Here is a 25,049-nt window from a genome sequence, read left to right on the forward strand (position 1 = left end):
ACCCCACCCAACGAGCTTGCCTCCCCCATCTTCAATCCCGCTGGACTCCACACCTTGCTCAGTTCCTCAGAAGGGCTACCGCTCACACCTTTCTTCCCAATATTCTTTTTTGTGCCTTCTGACATCCTCATACAAAAGGCTCTCAAATGGGGCTATTTTGTCCACAAATTACTCCTGGGAACCGGGTGAAAAGGACCAACAATCAAGGACTCTAACAGGAACTACCTGGCGTGCGACCTTCTTTTACATGTTGCCACTTGAGGTTCCTGTCTGAGCATTTTAATCACTTCTACTAATAAATGTAAAATTATACAAAATGCATATGTTCCTTGCAATCTTTGACAGCATGGAGAAAAGTGCAGCGTTCAGAAAGCACGTTCAGAACTAAAAAAACAAAAAGTTGAGCATATTTTTCTTCATTACTATTTGAGCAAACTGGCATCACACACCCCACACCCCATCTCCCTGTTTCACACTCAGTTCTTCTGGAAACTGATCTGTGCATATTCTGTCTCCTCTTCCCTGTGAACAGTCCTGTCACCATTGGGACGGCTTCGAGAAGTTGATGCTCGCATAGAGAAGGTCGTCAGGTTTTTCGGCACTCCCACATTCAGTATCACCTCCCATTGCACCTTCAGAGGGATCCTGGGGAGCAGGTGCCTTTCCCTCTCTAGTTGTGTCTCCTGTTGTGTTCTGGGGTTCAGTGAGCGGAATGTTCTGATTAGCCTACAGAGAAATGGAGACAGAAGACATTCTCACATCATTCACTTGCAGCGAAAGGGTTAAATTATTGTGTCGCCACGCTAGTGTCAGTCGTAGCTCAGTGAACCCTTTTTTTTGTCTTTCTATGTCTCTTTAAATCTCTATCTTTCTCTAGTCTATCTTTGTCTCTGTTGGTCTCACTTTGTCTCTCTCAAATTGTCTCTCTCTATCTCTATCCGTCATTCTCTTTGTGTGTTGGTTTAATGATGTTGGTTGAGGATACATTTTTTTGATCCCAGTCCACCGGGAAGAAGTCCCCCGTGACCTACTTCTAAATAGTGGACAGGAGATATTTTATGACTCCCTCAGTACTGACGATGCACAGATGTCACGCTCCTTCAGTGCTGACTCTCATAGAGTGCAGTTCTCCCTCAGTACTGACCCTTTAACATTGCAGCAATCCCTCAGTACTGACCTTCAAACTGTGCAGCACTGCTTCAGTACTGACCCTCTCACAATGCTGCTCTCCCTCAGGACTGACTCTCTGACAGCATCACACTCTCTCGGTACTGACCCTCCGATAGTGCAGCACTCCCTCAGTAATCATCCCCTAACAGTGTAGCATTTCCTCAGTACTGACCCTCTGATAGAGCAGCACTCCTTCAGTACTGACCCTCTGACAGTTTGGCACTCACTCAGTACTGACCCTCCGACAGTGCAGCACGCGCTCAGTACTGACCCTCCCACATTGCAGCACTCCTTCAGTACTGACCCTCTGACAGTGCAGCGCTCCCTCAGTACTGACCCTCCGTCAGTACAACACTCCCTCAGTACTGACCCTCCGTCAGTACAACACTCCCTCAGTACTGACCCTCAGACAGTGCAGCACTCCCTCAGTACTGACCCTCAGACAGTGCAGCACTCCCCCAGTACTGACCCTCTGACAGTGCAGCACTCCCTCAGTTCTGACCCTCCTACAGTGCAGCACTCCCTCAGTTATGGTCTTATTAAGGGCTATGGGGAGAGCGCGGGTAAATGGAGTTGAAATCAACCATGATTGAATGGTGGAGTGGACTCGATGGGCCGAATGGCCTTACTTCCACTCCTATGTCTTATGGTCTTATGGTCTTATGGTATTGACCCTCCAACTGTGCGGCGCTCCCTCGTGACTGACCCTTTGATAGTGCAGCACTCCTTCAGTACTGACCCTCCCACAGTGCAGCACTCCCTCAGTACTGACTGTCTGACTGTGCAGCACTCCCTCAATACTGACCTTCAAACTGTGCAGCACTCCCACAGTGCTGACCCTCCATCAGTGCAGCACTCCCTCAGTACTGACCCTCTGATAGTGCAGCACTCCTTCAGTACTGACCCTCTGACAGTGCAGCACTCCTTCAGTACTGACCCTCTGACAGTTTGGCGCTCACTCAGTACTGACCCTCCGACAGTGCAGCACGTGCTCAGTACTGACCCTCCCACATTGCAGCACTCCTTTAGTACTGACCCTCCGACAGTGCAGCATTCCCTCAATACTGACCTTCAAACTGTGCAGCACTCCCACAGTACTGACCCTCTTACAGTGCAGCACTCCCACAGTACTGACCCTCTGACAGTGCAGCACTCCCACAGTACTGACCCTCCGTCAGTACAGCACTCCCTCAGTACTGACCCTCTGACAGTGCAGCGCTCCCTCAGTACTGACCGTCTGACAGTGCAGCACTCCCCCAGTACTGACCCTCTGACAGTGCAGCACTCCGTCAGTACTGACCCTCCGACAGTGCAGCACTCCCTCAGTATTGACCCTCCAACTGAGCGGCGCTCCCTCGTGACTGACCCTTTGATAGTGCAGCACTCCCTCAGTACTGACCCTCCCACAGTGCAGCACTCCCTCAATACTGACCTTCAAACTGTGCAGCACTCCCACAGTACTGACCCTCCACCAGTGCAGCACTCCCTCAGTACTGAACTTCAAACTGTGCAGCACTCCCTCAGTACTGACCCTCCGATAGTGCAGCACTCCCTCAGTATTGACCGTCCAACTGTGCGGCGCTCCCTCGTGACTGACCCTCTGATAGTGCAGCACTCCTTCAGTACTGACTCTCCGACAGTGCAGCACCCGCTCAGTACTGACCCTCCCACAGTGCAGCACTCCCTCAGTACTGACTGCCTGACAGTACAGCACTCCCTCAGTACTGACCCTCCCACAGTGCAGCACTCCCTCAGTACTGACCCTCTGACAGTGCAGCACTCCCTCAGTACTGACTGCCTGACAGTACAGCACTCTCTCAGTACTGAACCTCCAACTGGGCGGCGCTCCCTCGGTACTGACACCCCATCAATGTCAAGCTCACTCGGTTCTGGCTCCGCTGAGTGCAGACTTCGAACACGCACTTGAATGCGAATTAAACTCTCAGTCCTCAGGGAACGAAAGAAAGGTAGAGAAAGATGTGCCACACACTGAGCCATTGATGATTACAGACGTATTCCACTGTGGGTATTCCACTGGGAATCTGGGATACATATTGTCCACATCCTGAGATTAAAGCTTTGGAGTGAATGTAAACAGTTCTTGTACCTGGTGTTCAACAGAGACTGGCGGGCTGCTCAATGAAATAACATTGGTCTCTGAAACTCTTTCCTTATTCAATGTCTTTATCCTGCAATAACACAATATCACACTGTGGTTATTATATATCAGAGAGTTAGTGCAGCACAGACACAGAGCCCATTGTAACATTACACAAACCTCTGGACTGTCTCTTGTTTCAATATGTCTTTAAGGGATTTCAGCTTAACGTCACGAGAAGGGAAGTGTGCCATGTGATCCAGTCTTAGTTTTCAATTTTGCTTTCAGCAGAGCACACACACACAGCTCTAAAGTCTTCATCTTTATCCTGATCTGTAACTGCCCTCATGTGCCTAATCTAAATAAATGAACTCACAACATGTTTACACAATTCTCCAAAAGTGCTTGGTGCCTTGTGATTTTACAGTAAATAAGCACAAGCTATTATGTCATTATATAAACACATAGAACATAGAACATAGAACACTACAGCGCAGTACGGGCCCTTCGGCCCTCGATGTTGCGCCGACCTGTGAAACCATCTGAAGCCTATCTGACCTACACTATTCCATTTTCATCCATATGTCTATCCAGTGACCACTTAAATGCCCTTAAAGTTGGCGAGTCTACTACTGTTGCAGGCAGGGCGTTCCACACCCCTACTACTCTCTGAGTAAAGAAACTGCCTCTGACATCTGTCCTATATCTCTCACCCCTAAATTTAAAGCTATGTCCCCTCGTGTTGGTCATCACCATCCGGGGAAAAAGACTCTCACTGTCCACCCTATCTAACCCTCTGACTATCTTATATGTCTCTATTAAGTCACCTCTCAGCCTTCTCCTCTCTAACGAAAACAACCTCAATTCCCTGAGCCTTTCCTCGTAAGACCTTCCCTCCATACCAGGCAACATCCTAGTAAATCTCCTCTGAACCCTTTCCAAAGCTTCCACATCCTTCCTATAATGTGGTGACCAGAACTGCACGCAGTACTCCAGGTGTGGCCGCACCAGAGTTATGTACAGCTGCAGCATGACCCTGTGGTTCCGAAACTCAATCCCCCTGCTTATAAAGGCTAGCACACCATATGCCTTCTTAACAGCCCTATTAACCTGGGTGGCAACTTTCAAGGATTTATGTACCTGGATGCCGAGATCATGGTGATTAGTGGCCCAAAGAGAGGTGGCAACAAGACAAAGAATAGGTACGACATGGTGATCAGCCTTAGATTGTGCTACATGTCATGAGAAGGTTCTTGGTGGTTTGCTTGAACTTTAACGAATTTGCGGTGTCAGTGTTGCTAGCACTGCATGGTGACCGTGCAGGTAACTGTCGGATCACCAAGTTCGTGCTCAAGTACAGAGCTGGTCAGTAGATGAATCCCTCCTGCCGAGCCTGCTGCTGGCAACTTGTCCAGTTCCATGAGTTGGACAGCACGTCGAGAGAACCAGCACCAGGTTAGCTCTGTCGGTGAAGGCGAGTGAACAAGACATTGAAACCTGATTGATGAAGAGCAAGGGTGAGTCGAAAAAAGCCCAACAAAACAATGGTCATAAAAACCAGACCGGGAAAGGTTGCGATTATAATGGTTGGCTTCGAGCGTCGCTGAATTGAATTAAAAAGCAAAGCCACAATTACTCAGTTGTAAGTTCCCTTCACAAATCATCTTCATGGATAGTGCAATGCGGAAAATGCTGATGCAGCTACCATGAGCCATGCACTGATCTCAGCAGATCATGCACAATGGGTACCTACAGGCAATAAGAATGACCTTGTGCTATATCATCAGAAACATATACATGAAGTGACAGGCAAACAAGAAAATGATGTTGATGTGTACACGGGAAGGCGAAGCACGGTGAACAAATTTCACATCCTCAATTTCATGGAAAGTATAAAACTGTCACACTATCGAAAGTGTTTGCCAAGATTCGGATTATTGTCCTGATGAAGTTGGTTACTCCTCATTACTGGCCAAGATTGACAGGGAGAAAGTGCTAACATCCTCCCCCTCCATATTCTAAAATACAGGTATCCACAACAATGGCAAAAGCTGTTGTGAAACTTTCAGCGTCCAGGTGTTCACTAATTCCATCTGGGTTCCATCATCCTGGAGGGCAAATACAATCAATCTTCCTGGGGGTCACACGTGGAAACTAAAGGCCTGACGATTGCATGTCTACCAGTCTGATGTGACCTCAGAATTCATAGAACCATAGAGAAGTTACATCGTGGAAAGAGCCCTTTCAGCCCATCCTGTCTCCTCCAGCCAAATAGAGAAAAACATAACTGGCCACTCATTTTAATCCCATTTTACAGCACTTGGTGCAAAGCCTCTGAAATGTGACATCAACATTCAGCAGATCAATTTCTTCAGTTCTGTTTATTCCCATATTGGCACATTGCCAATCCAAGTAAAATAAAGGATATTATAGCCATGCCAACACCTCAAGATAAGGATGATCTTCAAAGATGACTGGGTCTTTTTCATTTCTTGTCTCTATACATTCTAAATTTAATTCAAAAATCATCCCAGGCGAATTATTGAGAAAGGATGTTCCTTTCCTGTTGCATAAAGACTGCCAATATCTCTTCAATGCTCTCAAACAGTCACTATAAGTATGAATTATCCTGGAGATATCTCATATAAATATCTGTAAACATGTGTTAAGATACTGTTGTAAAACCTTTTGTCTGTCCTGTGATCCATTTGGATCCCCATGCTGCTGCCCGCTTTGATCTACAGTCTTCTGGTTAGCTGCTACACCATTACTGCACCATTTGAAATTTCCGTTAAACTACAGATTTTAGGCAGAGCTGGGACACCCTATCCTAATGGACCAGCCTTAGACATCCCTCTAGGTTCTGTGGCAGAACCTGTGATTTGATAGACTTGGCAAACAGCCAATTGCTGTCTGTGGGATTCTCAGCCAGCTCCTATCGTTGGTTGTGCTTGGTGAAGTCGGTCAGAAACTTTCAGTAAATAATGCGGGTCTTCTGAAAATGTTCATCTTTTGTTCAGTTCTGAAAATGTTTCAGCCAGGTGGCAGCTGGAAGGCACTCTATCTCTGCTGCGCGTCCTCTCTTTTGGCCGGGTCAGCTCTATGAAGGCTCTCCGGATGAAGAAGGCAGACAACATTCAAGTTTTATAGAGAAATTTATAGAGAAATACAGCACAGAACAGGCCCTTCGGCCCACGATGTTGCGCCGAACTTTTGTCCTAGGTTAATCATAGAATTTTGGACAATTTGTCATGGCCAATCCACCCAACCTGCACATCTTTGGACTGTGGGAGGAAACCGGAGTACCCGGAGGAAACCCACGCAGTCACGGGGAGGATGTGCAGACTCCACACAGACAGTGACCCAGCTGGGAATCGAACTTGGGACCCTGGAGCTGTGAAGCAATTGTGCTATCCACAATGCTACCATGCTGCCCTTAAGAAGTTAACCTACACTCCCTTATTCTACCCTAATCCAAGTACCTATCCAATAGCCGCTTGAAGGTCCATAAATTTTCCGACTCAACTACTACCACAGGCAGTGCATTCCATGCCCCCACTACTCTCTGGGTAAAGAACCTACCTCTGACATCCCCTCTATATCTTCCACCATTTATCTTAAATTTATGTCCCCTTGTAATGGTGTGTTCCACCCGGGGAAAAAGTCTCTGACTGTCTACTCTATCTATTCCCCTGATCATCTTATAAACCTCTATCAAGTCGCCCCTCATCCTTCTCCGTTCTAATGAGAAAAGGCCTAGCACCCTCAATCTTTCCTCGTATGACCTACTCTCCATTCCAGGCAACATCCTGGTAAATCTCCTTTGCACCTTTTCCAAAGCTTCCACATCCTTCCTAAAATGAGGTGACCAGAACTGCACACAGTACTCCAAATGTGGCCTGACCAAGGTTTTGTACAGCTGCATCATCACCTCACGGCTCTTAAATTCAATCCCTCTGCTAATGAACGCTAGCACACCATAGGCCTTCTTCACAGCTCTATCCACTTGAGTGGCAACTTTCAAAGAACAATGAACATAGACCCCAAGATCTCTCTGCTCCTCCACATTGCCAAGAACCCTACCATTAACCCTGTATTCCGCATTCAGATTTGTCCTTCCAAAATGGACAACCTCACACTTGTCAGGGTTAAACTCCATCTGCCACTTCTCAGCCCAGCTCTGCATTCTATCTATGTCTCTTTGAAGCCGACAACAGCCCTCCTCACTATCCACAACTCCACCAATCTTCGTATCATCTGCAAATTTACTGACCCACCCTTCAACTCCCTCATCCAAGTCGTTAATGAAAATCACAAACAGCAGAGGACCCAGAACTGATCCCTGCGGTACGCCACTGATAACTGGGCTCCAGGTTGAATATTTGCCATCCACCACAACTCTCTGTCTTCTATCGGTTAGCCAGTTTGTTATCCAACTGGCCAAATTTCCCACTATCCCATGCCTCCTTACTTTCTGCATAAGCCTACCATGGGGAACCTTATCAAATGCCTTACTAAAATCCATGTACACTACATCCACTGCTTTACCTTCATCCACATGCTTGGTCACCTCCTCAAAGAATTCAATAAGACTTGTAAGGCAAGACCTACCCTTCACAAATCCGTGCTGACTATCCCTAATCAAGCAATGCCTTTCCAGATGCTCAGAAATCCTATCCCTCAGTACCCTTTCCATTACTTTGCCTACCACCGAAGTAAGACTAACTGGCCTGTAATTCCCAGGGTTATCCCTATTCCCTTTTTTGAACAGGGGCACGACATTCGCCACTCTCCAATCCTCTGGTACCACCCCTGTTGACAGCGAGGATGAAAAGATCATTGCCAACGGCTCTGCAATTTCATTTCTTGCTTCCCATAGAATCCTTGGATATATCCCGTCAGGCCCGGGGGACTTGTCTATCCTCAAGTTTTTCAAAACGCGCAACACATCTTCCTTCCTGACAAGTATCTCCTCAAGCTTATCAGTCTGCTTCACGCTGTCCTCTCCAACAATATGGCCCCTCTCATTTGTAAATACTGAAGAAAAATACTTGTTCAAGACCTCTCCTATCTCTTCAGACTCAATACACAATCTCCCGCTACTGTCCTTAATCGGACCTACTCTCACTCTAGTCATTCTCATATTTCTCACGTATGTGTAAAAGGCCTTGGGGTTTTCCTTGATCCTACCCGCCAAAGATTTTTCATGCCCTCTCTTAGCTCTCCTAATCCCTTTCTTCAGTTCCCTCCTGGCTATCTTGTATCCCTCCAGCGCACTGTCTGAACCTTATTTCTTCAGCCTTACATAAGTCTCCTTCTTCCTCTTAACAAGACATTCAACCTCTCTTGTCAACCATGGTTCCCTCACTCGACCATCTCTTCCCTGCCTGACAGGGACATACATATCAAAGACACGCAGTACCTGATCCTTGAACAAGTTCCACATTTCACTTGTGTCCTTCCCTGACAGCCTATGTTCCCAACTTCTGCACTTCAATTCTTGTCTGACAGCATTGTATTTACCCTTCCCCCAATTATAAACCTTGCCCTGTTGCTCGCACCTATCCCTCTCCATTACTAAAGTGAAAGTCACAGAATTGTGGTCACTACCTCCAAAATGCTCCCCCACTAACAAATCTATCACCTGCCCTGGTTCATTACCAAGTACTAAATCCAATATGGCCTCCCCTCTGGTCGGACAATCTACATACTGTGTTAGAAAAGCTTCCTGGACACACTGCACAAACACTACCCCATCCAAACTATTTGATCTAAAGAGTTTCCACTCAATGTTTGGGAAGTTGAAGTCGCCCATGACTACTACCCTGTGACTTCTGCACCTTTCCAGAATCTGTTTCCCAATCTGTTCCTCCACATCTCTGCTGCTATTGGGGGGCCTATAGAACACTCCCAACAAGGTGACTGCTCCTTTCCTATTTCTAACTTCAACCCATATTACCTCAGTAGGCAGATCCCCCTCGAACTGCCTTTCTGCAGCTGTTATACTATCTCTAATTAACAATGCCACCCCCCCACCTCTTTTACCACCCTCCCTAATCTTGTTGACACATCTATAACCAGGGACCTCCAACAACCATTTCTGGCCCTCTTCTATCCAAGTTTCCGTGATGGCCACCACATCGTAGTCCCAAGTACCGATCCATGCCTTAAGTTCACCCACCTTATTCCTGATGCTTCTTGCATTAAAGTATACACACTTCAACCCATCTCCTTGCCTGCAAGTACTCTCCTTTGTCATTGTTACCTTCCCCACTGCATCACTACGTGCTTTGGCGTCCTGACTATCGTCTACCTTAGTTGCTGGACTACAGATCCGGTTCCCATTCCCCTGCCAAATTAGTTTAAACCCTCCCGAAGAGTACTAGAAAACCTCCCCCCCAGGATATTGGTGCCCCTCTGGTTCAGATGCAACCCGTCCTGCTTGTACAGGTCCCACCTTCCCCAGAATGCGCTCCAATTATCCAAATACCTGAAGCCCTCCCTCCTACACCATTCCTGCAGCCACGTGTTCAACTGCACTCTCTCCCTATTCCTAGCCTCGCTATCACATGGCACCGGCAACAAACCAGAGATGACAACTCTGTCTGTCCTGGCCCTTAACTTCCAGCCTAACTCCCTAAACTTGTTTATTACCTCCACACCCTTTTTCCTACCTACATCGTTGGTACCAATGTGCACCACGACTTCTGGCTGCTCACCCTCCCCCTTCAGGATCCTGAAGACACGATCAGAGACATCCCTGGCCCTGGCACCCGGGAGGCAACATACCTTTGGGGAGTCTCGCTCGCGACCACAGAATCTCCTATCTATTCCCCTAACCATTGAATCTCCTATTACTATTGCTTTTCTATGCTCCCCCCTTCCCTTCTGAGCCCCAGAGCCAGACTCAGTGCCAGAGACCTGGCCGCTGGGGCCTTCCCCCGGTAGGTCATCCCCCCCAACAGCATCCAAAACGGTATACTTGTTTTGAAGGGGAATGGCCACGAGGGATCCCTGCACTGTCTGCCTGTTAGTTTTCTTTCCCCTGACTGTAACCCAGCTACTCTTGTCCAGTACCTTTGGTGTGGCTACCTCCCTGTAACTCTTCTCTATGACCCCCTCTGCCTCCCGGATGATCCGAAGTTCATCCAGCTCCAGCTCCAGTACCTTAACACGGTCTCTGAGGAGCTGGAGTTGGGTGCACTTCCCGCAGGTATAGTCAGCGGGGACACCAGTGGTATCCCTCACCACCCACATCCTACAGGAGGAGCATGCAACTGCCCTAGCCTCCATCCCCTCTTACTTTACAGAATTAGCTGCCCTGTGGACCAACTGGACCTCCGCCCTCCGGCTCTGCTCCCAGTCAGCTGTACTCTAAACTCCTGGTTCCCTTCACGCTCTTTGATAAATATAGGAAATTAAATGAAAGGAGTACCTTACTCCCTCCTCACCTAACTCCCTCAGTCACCAAACTCTCACTGTAGCACTCAAATGCCACAAGCTCAGCACTCCCTCAGTCACCAAACTCTCACTGTAGCACTCAAATGCCACAAGCTCAGCACTCCCTCAGTCACCAAACTCTCACTGTAGCACTCAAATGCCACAAGCTCAGCACTCCCTCAGTCACCAAACTCTCACTGTAGCACTCAAATGCCACAAGCTCAGCACTCCCTCAGTCACCAAACTCTCACTGTAGCACTCAAATGCCACAAGCTCAGCACTCCAGTGCAAACAAAGTCTGCACTGTATCTAGCCCCTATTTATACTGTGACTCTAGCTTCTAAAAACTGGCCTAATGGAATTAACTAATTAACAAGCTCCAGCTGCAAGTAAGTCCAAGTAGAACCTTGTTTAAAGCTGATTCAAAATTCACCTTCTTATAGACCAAACAGCAACTTTTAAGTTAATTAACTAAATAAAAGAAATACTAGACTTTAAATAACCCTTATACTCCCTCAGTCACCAAACTCTCACTGTAGCACTCAAATGCCACAAGCTCAGCACTCAGTGCAAACAAAGTCTGCACTGTATCTAGCCCCTATTTATACTGTGACTCTAGCTTCTAAAAACTGGCCTAATGCAATTAACTAATTAACAAGCTCCAGCTGCAAGTAAGTCCAAGTAGAACCTTGTTTAAAGCTGATTCAAAATTCACCTTCTTATAGACCAAACAGCAACTTTTAAGTTAATTAACTAAATAAAAGAAATACTAGACTTTAAATAACCCTTATACTCCCTCAGTCACCAAACTCTCACTGTAGCACTCAAATGCCACAAGCTCAGCACTCAGTGTGGAAGGTTTCTGGAGTAAGATAATAAGCAATCACTCATCAGGTCTGTAACCTTTTAAACCTCTCTCTCTGGAAGGCAAAAAAGAGCTCAAAATTGAAGCTTAAACTGAGAATATTCTTTGAAGTGCGGCCAGAGTTCCGATACAGAGTTCAGACAAGGGTGAATAAAACTCTGTTTACCCATTAAGGAAGCTGGGGTTGCTGCACAGGGAGATGGAGCTCCATCTGGTGGTAGAAGAGCAGAATTGCACTGATCTGAGCCTCCTGTGTGACGAGACGTGGCTGGTGATGAGACGTTCGCTAATCTGAACACCTTGTGTTCCCCTGTACCAAGTTTCATCTGGTGGTGGAAGTGCGGAATTGCACAGACCTGGTACACTTGGGTAAAACACCATCTGGTGGTCGAAGGACGGAGTTGTGCCAACCTGAACCTCTTGAGTAAATCTATTCCCAGAGGCTGTAACCACAGCAATGAAGACTCACCTCAAACATTTCACTTTAACCTCTGTTTCTTTTATACTCTCCAACCCTTACTTGGTGTCTGTCTTGTGTATATGTCTTGGTGAAGGGTGGGACGGGGTTTTGGGAATCGGTGGATTGGTAGATCATTGCTCTGTTATTTCTTGATGTATATATTCATCTTTTCCTTTTGTTATTAATAAACAGTTTGTTAATGTTTTACTTATAAATCTGGTGTATGTAACTCATTGGAGCAGTCAAGCGTTAAAGATCTTTGGAAAACACAATTTATTGGTTAATTCACTTCTGTTGGGACTCCGGGGTCCGGGGGCTGCAATGACAGTGCACCTGCCTAGGGTGTCGTAACACTTGGATATGAAGAAACGACAAACCTATTGCATTTGCTTCAAAATCCATCTGTAACATTAACCAACTTCTCCAACACCGAGCTTCAGTGTTTGGAATCATACCAATCTATTTGGCAAATGGTTTATGGTAGAGAAAGACCACAAACCGATTGATGATTTGGTGAAAAACATTCACCAGTACCCACCAAGATTGCAACATCTCTTGATGAAGATTCAAGGTTGTGATTGTGAGATTAGGTACAAGACAGGTAACGAGATGATTGCATCAGACACACAGCGCACAGGTTGTTGTCAAGAACATATGACAAGTCAGCATAAAGAATCAATGATTCCACATGACGTTCATCCCCATCCTTGTTCCAAAATTGCATCTGATCTCTTTTATTTTCATGACACTGACTCGTTGATTACTTCACCAAATACCTCAATATTTCACAGTTGCAAATCAAGCAGAGCTGTTGCACAATGTCCTCGTGCTATTTTCAGTTTATTTAGTTTGTCTTGAGAGAGATCATTACAAATAGCGTTTGCAATTGATTCGTATGATTGAGAAGTGGATTATAGATCACACTTGTCCTCACTATCCTGGGTCTAAAGGCCTGGCTAAATAAATGATCCACTTGGTGAAATCCCTAATTCTCAAAATTCTACAGAATTAATGTGAGGGTAGCAAGCTTATGTGGTACGTTGGGCTGAGTTCACCACGCTCTACAATTTCTTGCAGTCTTGGGCCGCGCAGTTGCCATACCAAGCTGTGATGCAGCCGGATAGGATGCGTCTATGGCACATCTCTAGAGATTTGTGAGAGTCGATGAAGACATGCAACATTTCTTTAGCTTCCGCAGGAAGTAGAGACGCTGTTGGGCTTTCTTGACTGTTGCATCAATGTGAGTGGACCAGGACAGACTGTTGGTGATGGTGGCCCCCAGGAATATATGATATCACCACAATATTGTGAAATTTCTCCCCCTCCCCTCCACCCCCGCTCTTTCCCCCATAACCGTAGAACCCATTTCTCTTTCAAATATTTATTCAGTTCCCCTTTAGAAATATCTCATTGAATGTGGTTCTATTGCTCTTTCAGCCAGTGTCCTCCCAATCACAACAACTTATTAGTATTAATTTGAACACAAGACAATGAAAGATGCACTCCAGATTATAGGGGACACAGGTACCGCTTACAGGAGAGGTGTATGGCTTGAAACTCAAGGTAAAAATCACTCTGAAGGCAAGAAGATTGAAGTCAATAATTAGAAAAGTATCAAGTTAAACTTTCATACTTACTTCGTCACATAAAAGAAGATTAAGATTCCAATCACAAATACACTCAGTATGATCCCAGCTGTGAGCAATCCTATTGTCCATTTATTGGAGTTCCTATCTGTAAAAACAGTCATTAATTACTGCACTGCACTTTTAAAATGATGCTACAATGTATCTCGAGCAGCAATGCCTCCACTCAAATTTGTAAATATTCACAGGCAATGCCGACATTTATTGTCCATCCCTGGTTTCTACTTGTGAATGTGGAGGGTGACCTTCCTCCTGAACTGTTGAGAGACTAGTTTGGAGGGGAGTTAAAAAATATCCACGTTGCTATTTGAGACTGGAATTAACATATACATCCCAGATTGGGTAAAGATGGCATATTTGCTTTGCCGAAGGGGCAGTAGTGACACAATCACTGAATGTTATCTTTATGGATGCATCAACCAACACCATTGAAATAATTATCAGATCATTATCACACACTTGTTTGTGAGATCTTGCTGTGCAAAAATCATCAGCTGTGCTTCCTACACCACAACAGCGATCGCAGTTTGAAATGACTTAATTGACTGTGGAGAGGCTCAAGACTGTCTAAACAATTTATGAATTGAAATCTTCCTTCTCAATGTAATATATGTAACATTTATATATATAATATTTATCAATGTAATATCAAGTCAAGCTCCAGTTTCTCACTGTCCACTTTGTAAAAAGATTGACCCTGAATAAATTGGACCATAGGAAGGATCACAGGGACAGGAAGAGACCATTCAGCCCCTCTGCCGTTACTGGTTTAACCATTCAATGACATCACAGCTGATCTACGACCTTATTCCATATAATCGGCACGGTGGCACAGTGGTTAGCACTGCTGCCTCACAGTGAGAGGAACCCAGGTTCGATTCTGGCCTTGAGTGTCTGTCTGTGTGGAGTTTGTACATTTGCCCCGTGTCTGCATAGGTTTCCTCCAAGTTCTCCAGTTTCCTCCCACAGTCCAAAGATGTGCAGGTTAGGTGGATTGGCCATGATCAATGTGTGGGTGACGGAGATAGGGGGCGAAATTCTCTGCAGACCGTCGTAACGCCGATTTCCGGCGAGCAAAATTGGTGTAGATGACTCCGGCGTGGGGGCCTTCTTTTAGGCAGCTTTTCTCCGTTCCCGGAGGGGCCAGCAGCTGACTGACACGATACGCGTCAGTTTCACCAGCTGCGGAAGTGGTGAGACCCGGCGTTTTTTGGGGGGGGGGAGGAGGAGAGAGACAGACCGGCATTTTGGGGGGGGGGGGGGGAGAGAGAGAGAGACAGACCGGCATTGGGGGTGGGGAGGAGGAGGAGAGAGACAGACCGGCATTTTGGGGGGGGGGGGGAGAGAGAGAGACAGACCGGCATTGGGGGGGGGGGGAGGAGGAGGAGAGAGACAGACCGGCATTGGGAGAGGGGGGAGGAGGAGAGAGACAGACCCGGCGTTGGGGGGTTTGCGGCGTTGAGTTGAGAGGAGGGGGGGGGGGGGGGTTTGCGGCGTGGCGTTGAGTTCAGAGGGGGGGGGGTTTGCGGCGTTGAGTTGAGAGGAGGGGTTGCGGTGTTGAGTTGAGAGAGGGGGGGCGGCGTTGGAGGGGGGGGCGGCGTTGGAGGGGGGTAGGGGTGGTGAAGGGGGTAGGGGTGGTGAGGGGGGGGGTTGGGGTAGGGGCAGCGGCGTGCAGAGGAGGGGGGCGACGGATGCCCGGGGCCAACGTACCATCGCCCCCCCTCTGCACGCAGCTGCCTCTACCCCAACCCCCTCCCCTCACCACCCCTACCCCCTTCACCACCCCTACCCCCCTCCAACGCCGCACCCCCCCCTCCCCACTAACGGAGGAAGGAAGGGGGGGAGGAGGAAGGAAGGGGGGAGGAGGAAGGAGGGGGGGAGGAGGAAGGAAGGGGGGAGGAGGAAGGAAGGGGGGAGGAGGAAGGAAGGGGGGGAGGAGGAGAGAGGGGGGATGTGGGTACCGGCCTTCAGAGGGAGGGGGGGGTGTGGGTACCGGCCTTCAGAGGGAGGGGGACGGGGTGTGGGTACCGGCGTTGAGGGGGGGGGGGGGGGGGGGGGGGGGGGGACCCGGCGTTGAGAGGGGAGGACCCGGCGTTGAGAGGGGGGGTTGCGGCGATGAGGGGGGGTTGCGGCGTTGAGGGTGGGGGGTTGCGGCGTTGCGAGAGATGGGGGGGCGGCATTGGAGGGGGGTAGGGGTGGTGGGGAGGGGGGTAGGGGTGGTGGGGAGGGGGGTAGGGATGGTGGGGAGGGGGGTAGGGGCGTTGGAGGGAGGTAGGGGTGGTGAGGGGGGGTGGTTGGGGTAGGGGGCAGCGGCGTGCAGAGGGGGGGGGCGGTGCGTTGGGCCCGGGCATCCGTCGCCCCCCCTCTCTGCACGCCGCTGCCCCCAAACCCCCCCCCCATGCCACAACCCCCCCCGATGCCGCAACCCCCCCCCCCCACACTGAACGGCGTCAACCATCATCAATGGTTGACGCCGTTTTAAAGCTACTGCGATTTTCGCCGACGTGACCCGTGGCCACGTCGGTGGGACTTCGGCCCATCCGGGCCGGAGATTTGTGGAAACAAAAATATAATGAAATCCCGCCGGTGCCGGCTGTTTTCAGAGGCTGCCGGCGGGATTTGCACAGCGCCGGTTTTTGGCCGGTCAGAGAATTAAAAACACTGCGGGAGCGGGATTAACGCCGCTGCCGGCCGATTCTCCGACCCTGCGTGGGGTCGGAGAATTTCGCCCAGGGTGAGGGACTAGGCCTAGCTAAAGTTGGTGCAGACTCAATGGACCGAATGGCCTACTTCTGCACTGTCTGGATTGGGTGAATCACCTTTGCCCCATTTCACTTAATGTCCTCTTTTTAAAAAAAATCTGTCAATCTCAGATTTTAAATTAACAATTTGATCGAGTATCGATTTCTGTTTGGGGAAAGAAGCTCCAAATTTATCCCGCCCTTTTGAGCGTTGAAGTATTTCCTAATTTCACTATTGAAAGATCTGCCTCCCATTTTTAGTCTGCGCCCCCTTGTCCCAGACTCTCTGAGCAAATACTTCCTCTCTATTGACCCCTATCGGTTCACAGTAATAGCTTGAAAATGCGATCAATTACTTGTTAACCCTCGAAAGCCCAGGAGATGAAAATCTACTTTGAAAACAGTCATGTTCAATGTAACACCTTTTTGTGGGGAAGAGAGAATTCCTGGTTTCCACTTTCCTTTGTGTGAAGAAATACTTTTTCAAAAAATTAACTCATGGGTTCTGGGCATCGCTGGCCGGGCCAAGATCTAGAGTCAAGATCTAGAGACACAACAGGCAAGGTAAGGATAGCAGATTTCCTTCCCGAAAGGCCACTTTGCATCAATCAATAATGGTTTCATGGTTATCTCAACACTTCAATTCCAGATATTTATTGATTTCAAATTTTACTATCTGGTGTGATGGAATTTGAACCATATCTTTACCCTGTGCATCTGGATCACTGGTTGAATGTCAATGCCACCACTGTAACACCTCCCCATATATCCAGATCTCACCATTGAATTTGACCAAGGTATTGACATGATTAAAAGCTTGGTCAAAGAGACTAGTTGTAAAGTATATTTTAAAGGTGCTGGAGAGAGAGAGGTGGAGAGAGTGAGGGAGGGAATTCTCGAGTTTAAGGATCTAGCTAACTCGGCAGAGATCGATCCCAAACAATTCTCTCACCTTTAGCCCACAGATACACCTTGAACATGGCTTCCCCATGTGGGTTTCGAACCGAGCAGGATGCCGTCACTTCCTCCTCATTGTGGGGTCCCGTCAGGATCAGGGAGCCAATCACCAGATGCCCATCTCTGACCAAATGCGAAACTAAATGTCCGTGTGTTTGGTTATCACTGATGTTAGCGTCAGGCAGGTGCCAGGTGAGGACTCCAGGTGGGTTTGAGTTGGCCACACAGATGCAGGTGATCTCCTCTGCCTTCCGAGTGCACTCCGATTTTTGGGACATCTCCGGCTTATCTGAGGAAAAGTCATCGTAGCAAAGTGAGAGTGTAAGATAGAGGGCGCGATTCTCTGGAAAGATTTCTGAGTGTGCAAGTGAAGGGGAACTGCCTCGAGCTTCATAACACTCGGCTCGGCGGGGTCGACAACGCCATTCAATGCTCATTGATCCACTTAACAAGACCTACAGGCTTCACTCTGCAAATGCATGCTCACCAGCTGATTCGCCGGGACTGCGCTCGCCAGCACCCCTGCTAACAAGGTCGAGCAGCACTTAACAGCAGTTGCACAGCCAACCCCACTCGGGTCGCAGGATCCCAGGAGCTTCTGGTACAGGTTTACCCGGAGCAGATGGAGGCATTATGGAGAGGCTGGGACTTTCAGAGGAAGATGTCAGCAACACTCTAGCAGGTCCATAGCCGATTGGAGGAGTACCAGAGGCCAAGGGCACAGGAGATGTCGCCGACAATGTGTGGCACTGAGGCCAACACTGGTATGGTGGCGACCGCTGTGGAGAGCCTGGTGCACAACATTGGCAGCGTGAGTGAAGGTGTCCAAGGCATGGGGCAGTCGGTGACGGCCATGGCTGATGGCCTTGGCAGACTGTTCGACTCTATGGAGGATGTGACCCAGTAGCAGGCAGACCTTGATGAGGTGCTGGGGGACATGTCGAGACCAGAACATATCCGAGTTATTGAGGAGCATCGCGGAGGGCATTGACACAATGGTACAGACAATGGGGAGCCGCCAGGGCTGGCAAAGCCAGATGATGCAGGGGCAATCGGGGTTCAATCGAGCTGCCCCTCCGTTCAGATGTGAACCATGGGATCCTATGGCCACCGAATGGGAAGAGAGGGCGCAGGGTCGCGACCCAGACCCATCCTGTGGACTGGCAATGATGGCCACCAGCTCCCACATGTTCCACTCCTCTGAAGAGGCCACGTCTCGGAGTCAGCACCCGGAACAGGGAGACACAGCTGTGCATGTGCCACTGTCAGGTGTGCCGGAGCCCTCCGGCTCCAGAGCCCCCAGAGGACCCCTGCCAGGGGCATCGAAGACCACGGGACATGGTAAGCAGCTGGCTGCCTCCATCTCTGATCATAATAATAACAATCTTCATTATCGTCACAAGTAGGCTTACATTAACACTGCAATGAAATTACTGTGAAAAGCCCCAAGTCGCCACATTCCAGCACCTGTTCAGGTACACAGAGGGAGAATTCAGAATGTCCACTTCACTAAACAAGCACGTGTTCGGCACTTGTGGAGGCACCCGGAGGAAACCCACGCAGACCCGGGGAGAACGTGCAGACTCCGCACAGACAGTGACCCAAGCGGGAATCGAACCTGGGACCTTGGTGCTGTGAAGTAACAGTGCAAACCACTGTGCTACTGTCAGGACACAACCAGACATAGCGATGGGGCAAGGAAGGCCCAGTACAGTGAGGATCACTGAGGGCACTGGGGGGGGTTGGGTGTGGGTGGGAGGGGTAAGGAATGGAGTGTGCATGAGGGAAGGAGGATGGGGCCTTGTGGGGGTTTGGTGGGGAGGCAGGGAGGGGAAGACTGGAAATTATAGGCCAGTTAGCCTGATTTTAGTCATTGGTAAGATTTTAAAGTCCATTATTAAAGATGAGACCGCGGAGTACTTTGAAGTGCATGATAAAATAGAACTGAGTCAACACGGCTTCATCGAGGGAAGGTCACGTCTGACAAATCTGTTAGAGTTCTTTGAGGAGGTAACAAGGAAGTTAGACAAAGGAGAATGAGTTACCATGATTTATTTAGATTTCCAGAAGGCCTTTGATAAGGTGCTGCACTGTTAAATAAGTTTTTTTTTTAAAATTTAGATTACCCAATTATTTTTTCCAATTAAGGGGCAATTTAGCGTGGCCAATCCACCTACTCTGCACATTTTTGGGTTGTGGGGGCGAAACCCACGCAGACACGGGGAGAATGTGCAAACTTCACACGGACAGTGACCCAGAGCTGGGATCGAACCTGGGACATCAGCGCCGTGAGGCGGTTGTGCTAACCACTAGGCCACCGTGCTGCCCAACTGTTAAATAAGTTAAGAGCCCATAGTGTTAAGGGTAAGATACTGGCATGGGTAGAGGATTGGCTGACTGACAGAAGGCAGAGAGTGGTGATAAAGGGGTCTTTTTCGGAATGGCAGCCGGTGACTAGTGGTGTGCTTCAGGGGTCTCTGCTGGGACCACAACTTTTCACAACATATATTAATGATCTGGAAGAAGGAACTGGAGGCATTGTTGCAAAGTTTGCAGAAGATACAAAGATCTGTAGAGGGACAGGTAGTATTGAGGAAGCAAGGGGACTACAGAAGGACTTGGACAGGCTAGGAGTGTGGGCAAAGATGGAATACAATGTGGAAAAGTGTGAGAGTCTACACTTTGGAAGGAAGAATGGAGGCATGTCGAGAGGGCTAGAAAACAAGACCAAGGATGTACTTCTGAGGCTGTATAAGGTTCTGGTCAGATCCCGTTTGGAGTATTGTGAGCAGCTCTGGGCCCTGTATCTAAGGAAGGATGTGCTGGCCTTGGAAAGGGTCCAGAGGAGGTTCACAAGAATAATGCCTGGAACGAAGAGCTTGTCGTATGAGGAACGGTTGAGGACTCTGGTTCTGTACTCGTTGGCGTTTAGAAGGGTGAGAGGGGGTCTTATTGAAACTTACAAGATACTGCAAGGCCTGGATAGAGTGGACGTGGAAAGGATGTTTCTACTTGTAAGAAAAACTAGAAGCAGAGGACACAATCTCAGACTAAAGGGACAATCCTTTAAAACAGAGATGAGGAGGTATTTCTTCAACCAGAGGGTGGTGAATCTTTCCCGCAGAAGGCTGTGGGGACCAAATCAGTGAGTGTGTTTAAGACAAGGATAGATAGGTTCTTGATTAAAAGGGGATCAGGGGTTATGGGGAGAAGGCAGGAGAATGGAGATGAGAAAAATATCAGCAATGATTTAATGGCGGAGCAGAGTCGATGGGCCAAGTGGCCTAATTCTGCTCCAATGGCTTATGGTCTCATGGTCTAATGGGATAGTGTTGTGGCACCATCGGGATGGTGTGGTACTAGTGTACAGTTGGATAAGGAACGTTAAAATATCCTCAGCGCCACCAGTATGAGTCCTCTGGCTCTTTGTTCTGTGATGTGGACCGACCATCAAACCCATGCCCCATTCCCCCAGACAAACCCCCACCCCCCATCCCTTGGTGTTCAGAGGTTGGCTGCTGTGTGTATGGTGCTGCCTCCCGCTGTGTTCAGGCACAGTGTCCATGCATCACAGTGTAATTGGGATGCTGGGCAATGAGCCGCACATGCTACACAACCCACCCACCCACAGGGATCCACTTGGGTTGTGTGAAATGCTCCCTTAACCACAATTGTCAATTCCCTGTGACAATTGTCTTCAACCGTAAGGCAAGAGCCTCCACGGTCAGTGGGAGTTATGGGTAGTCAGTAAGGCAGACAGGCAGGGGCTAGGGTTGCCTCCAATATAGAAACACATGGAACAAGGGTTCCACAGGGCAGCTTTTTTTCTGTAAGGTAAGAGGGGATGGAGGCAGTTGAATGCTCCTCGTGTAGGATGTGGGTGGTGAGGGATACCACCGGTGTCCCCGCTGACTATTCCTGCGGGAAGTGCACACAACTCCAGCTCCTCAGAGACAGTGTTAGGGAACTGTAGCTGGAGCTGAATGAACTTCGGATCATCCAGGAGGCAGAGGGGGTAATAGACAAGAGTTACAGGGAGGTAACCACACCCAAGGTGCAGGACAAGAGTAGCTGGGTTACAGTCAGGGGAAAGAAAACAAACGGGTAGACAGTGCAGGGATCCCTCGTGGCTGTTCCCCTTCAAAACAAGTATACCGTTTTGGATGCTGTTGGGGGGATGACCTACCGGGGGAAGGCTCCAGCAGCCAGGTCTCTAGCACTGAGTCTGGCTCTGGGGCTCAGAAGGGGAGGGGGGAGAATAGAAAAGCAATATTGATAGGAGACTCAATGGTTAGGGGAATAGATAGGAGATTCTGTGGTCACGAGCAAGACTCCCGGAAGGTATGTTGCCTCCCGGTGCCACGGCCAGGAATGTCTCGGATCGTGGCTTCAGGATCCTTAAGGGGGAGGGTGAGCAACTAGAAGACGTGCACATTGGTACCAACGACATAGGTAGGAAAATGGGTGTGGATGTAACAAGCGAGTTTAGGGAGTTAGGCTGGCAGTTAAAGGCCAGGACAGACAGAGTTGTCATCTCTGGTTTGTTGCCGGTGCCACGTGATAGCGAGGCTAGGAATAGGGAGAGAGTGCAGTTGAACACGTGGCTTCAGGAATGGTGTAGGAGGGAGGGCTTCAGGTATTTGGATAATTGGAGCGCATTCTGGGGAAGGTGGGACCTGTACAAGCAGGACGGGTTGCATCCGAACCAGAGGGGCACCAATATCCTGGGAGGGAGGTTCTCTAGTACTCTTCGGGAGGGTTTAAACTAATTTGGCAGGGGAATGGGAATGTCCAGCAACTAAGGTAGCCGATGTTCAGGACATCAAAGCGTATAGTGATGCAGTGGGGAAGGTAACACTGACAAAGGAGAGTACGTGCAGGCACGGAGATGGGTTGAAGTGTGTATACTTCAACGCAAGAAGCATCAGGAATAAGGTGGGTGAACTTAAGACATGGATCGGTACCATGGACTACGATGTGGTGGCCATCACGGAAACTTGGATAGAAGAGGGGCAGAAATGGTTGTTGGAGGTTCCTGGTTATAGATGTTTCAACAAGATTAGGGAGGATGGTAAAAGAGGTGGGCGGTTGCATTGTTAATTAGAGATAGTATAACAGCTGCAGAAAGGCAGTTCAAGGAGGATCTGCCTACTGAGGTAGTATGGGTTGAAGTCAGAAATAGGAAAGGAGCAGTCACATTGTTGGGAGTTTTCTATAGCCCCCCCCCCCCCCCCCCCCACCCCCCTCCCAATAGCAGCAGAGATGTGGAGGAACAGTTTGGAAACAGATTTTGGAAAGGTGCAGAAGTCTCTGTGAGAGACAGAGGGAGCCCAGAAAGCGGCGGGAGTTCAGAGACAGAGGGAGCCCAGAAAGCAGCGGGAGTTCAGAGACAGAGAGCCCAGAAAGCAGCGGGAGTTCAGAGACAGAGGGAGAGCCCATAAAGCAGCGGGAGTTCAGAGACAGAGAGCCCAGAAAGCGGCGGGAGTTCAGAGACAGAGGGAGAGCCCATAAAGCAGCGGGAGTTCAGAGACAGAGAGCCCAGAAAGCGGCGGGAGTTCAGAGACAGAAAGCCCATAAAGCAGCGGGAGTTCAGAGACAGAGGGAGCCCATAAAGCAGCGGGAGTTCAGAGACAGAGAGCCCAGAAAGCGGCGGGAGTTCAGAGACAGAGGGAGCCCATAAAGCAGCGGGAGTTCAGAGACAGAGGGAGCCCATAAAGCAGCGGGAGTTCAGAGGGACACAGGATAAAAGAGCGCGAGGAGAGCGGCAGTGAGTCAGTGAAAGAGCGCGAGGGGACACATTGAGAGCGGCGGGGTGCCAGTGGGAGCAAAGATAATATAAGGCGGGAACCGGAAGTACGACCCGCGGACTTCTGGGAAGGATTTTCTCCTAGCCAACAAATTCTGGTGGAGAGGATACCCGAGACACTACACGTGTAGTGTCTCCCACCCGCCCTCCTCCTCTAACCTAATAATAAGACCCATTGGTGTGAGCAGGTAAGTGCTATATTATATTATTATTTTTTATTTGTTTTATATTTGTTTACCAAAACTTGGTTGAAATTAAGTGGGATGGCAGGGAAGGTAGTGCAATGTTCCTCCTGCAGGATGTTTGAGGTGAGGGATGCCGTTAGTGTCCCTGCTGATTTTACCTGCAGGAAGTGCAGCCAGCTCCAGCTCCTACAAGACCGAGTTATGGTACTGGAGCTGGAGTTGGATGAACTTCGGATCATTCGGGAGGCAGAGGTGGTCATAGATAGGAGCTTCAGGGAAGTAGTTACACCAAAGACTGGAGATAGATGGGTAACTGTAAGAGGGACTGGGAAGAAGCAGTCAGTGCAGGGACCCCCTGCGGTCGTTCCCCTGAGTAACAAGTATACCGTTTTGGATACTTGTGGGGGGGACAACTCACCAGGGGTAAGCCATGGGGTGCGGGACTCTAGCACGGAGTCTGTCCCTGTTGCTCAGAAGGGAAGGGGGGAGAGGAGCAGAGCATTAGTAATTGGGGACTCAATAGTCAGGGGCACAGATAGGAGATTTTGTGGGAGCGAGAGAGACTCACGTTTGGTATGTTGCCTCCCAGGTGTAAGGGTAAGTGATGTCTCGGATCGTGTTTTTTGGATCCTTAAGGGGGAGGGGGAGCAGCCCCAAGTCGTAGTCCACATTGGCACTAACGACATAGGTAGGAAAGGGGACAAGGATGTCAGGCAGGCCTTTAGGGAGCTAGGATGGAAGCTCAGAGCGAGAACAAACAGAGTTGTTATCTCTGGGTTGTTGCCCGTGCCACGTGATAGTGAGATGAGGAATAGGGAGAGAGAGCAATTAAACACGTGGCTACAGGGATGGTGCAGGCGGGAGGGATTCAGATTTCTGGATAACTGGGGCTCTTTCTGGGGAAGGTGGGACCTCTATAGACAGGATGGTCTACATCTGAACCTAAGGGGCACCAATATCCTGGGGGGGAGATTTGTTAGTACTCTTTGGGGGGGTTTAAACTAATTCAGCAGGGGCATGGGAACCTGGATTGTAGTTTTGGGGTTCGAGAGATTGAGAGTAGAGAGGTCAGGAGCACAGATTTGACTTCGCAGGAGGGCGGCAGTGTTCAGGTCGGTGGTTTGAAGTGTGTCTATTTCAATGCCAGGAGTATACGAAATAAGGTAGGGGAACTGGCAGCATGGGTTGGTACCTGGGACTTCGATGTTGTGGCCATTTCAGAGACATGGATAGAGCAGGGACAGGAATGGTTGTTGCAGGTTCCGGGGTTTAGGTGCTTTAGTAAGGTCAGAGAAGGGGGCAAAAGAGGGGGAGGTGTGGCGCTGCTAGTCAAGGACAGTATTACGGTGGCAGAAAGGATGCAAGATGGGGACTCTTCTTCCGAGGTAGTATGGGCTGAGGTTAGAAACAGGAAAGGAGAGGTCACACGGCTGGGAGTTTTCTATAGGCCACCTAATAGTTCTAGAGATGTAGAGGAAAGGATGGCGAAGATGATTCTGGAAAAGAGCGAAAGTAACAGGGTAGTTGTTATGGGAGACTTTAACTTTCCTAATATTGACTGGAAAAGATATAGTTCGAGTACATTGGATGGGTCGTTCTTTGTACAATGTGTGCAGGAGGGTTTTCTGACACAATATGTTGACAGGCCAACAAGAGGTGAGGCCACTTTGGATTTGGTTTT

General features: G+C 49.0%; 1 protein-coding gene across 6 annotated transcripts in view; it reads right to left on the reverse strand.

Moving 5' to 3' along the window:
• Window positions 1-263: 263 nt before the first annotated feature.
• The window catches only part of LOC119975257 (sialic acid-binding Ig-like lectin 12), a 312,188-nt gene continuing 287,402 nt past the window's right edge, over window positions 264-25,049 (reverse strand). For 4 of the 6 annotated variants that reach the window (XM_038814942.1, XM_038814941.1, XM_038814943.1 and 1 more), the window contains 4 exons: window positions 17,373-17,666; window positions 13,671-13,767; window positions 3,278-3,359; window positions 401-726 (listed from right to left, as the gene is read on the reverse strand). In XM_038814942.1, coding sequence (XP_038670870.1) covers window positions 538-726; window positions 3,278-3,359; window positions 13,671-13,767; window positions 17,373-17,666 — 662 coding nt within the window. In that variant the 3' untranslated portion in view covers window positions 401-537. Of the gene's footprint in view, window positions 727-3,277; window positions 3,360-13,670; window positions 13,768-17,372; window positions 17,667-25,049 lie in introns of all 6 variants that reach the window. The other 2 variants (XM_038814946.1, XM_038814945.1) reach the window with 1 other exon arrangement.

Source organism: Scyliorhinus canicula, chromosome 12 (assembly GCF_902713615.1).
Source record: "Scyliorhinus canicula chromosome 12, sScyCan1.1, whole genome shotgun sequence".
NCBI classification, from domain to species: domain Eukaryota; kingdom Metazoa; phylum Chordata; class Chondrichthyes; order Carcharhiniformes; family Scyliorhinidae; genus Scyliorhinus; species Scyliorhinus canicula.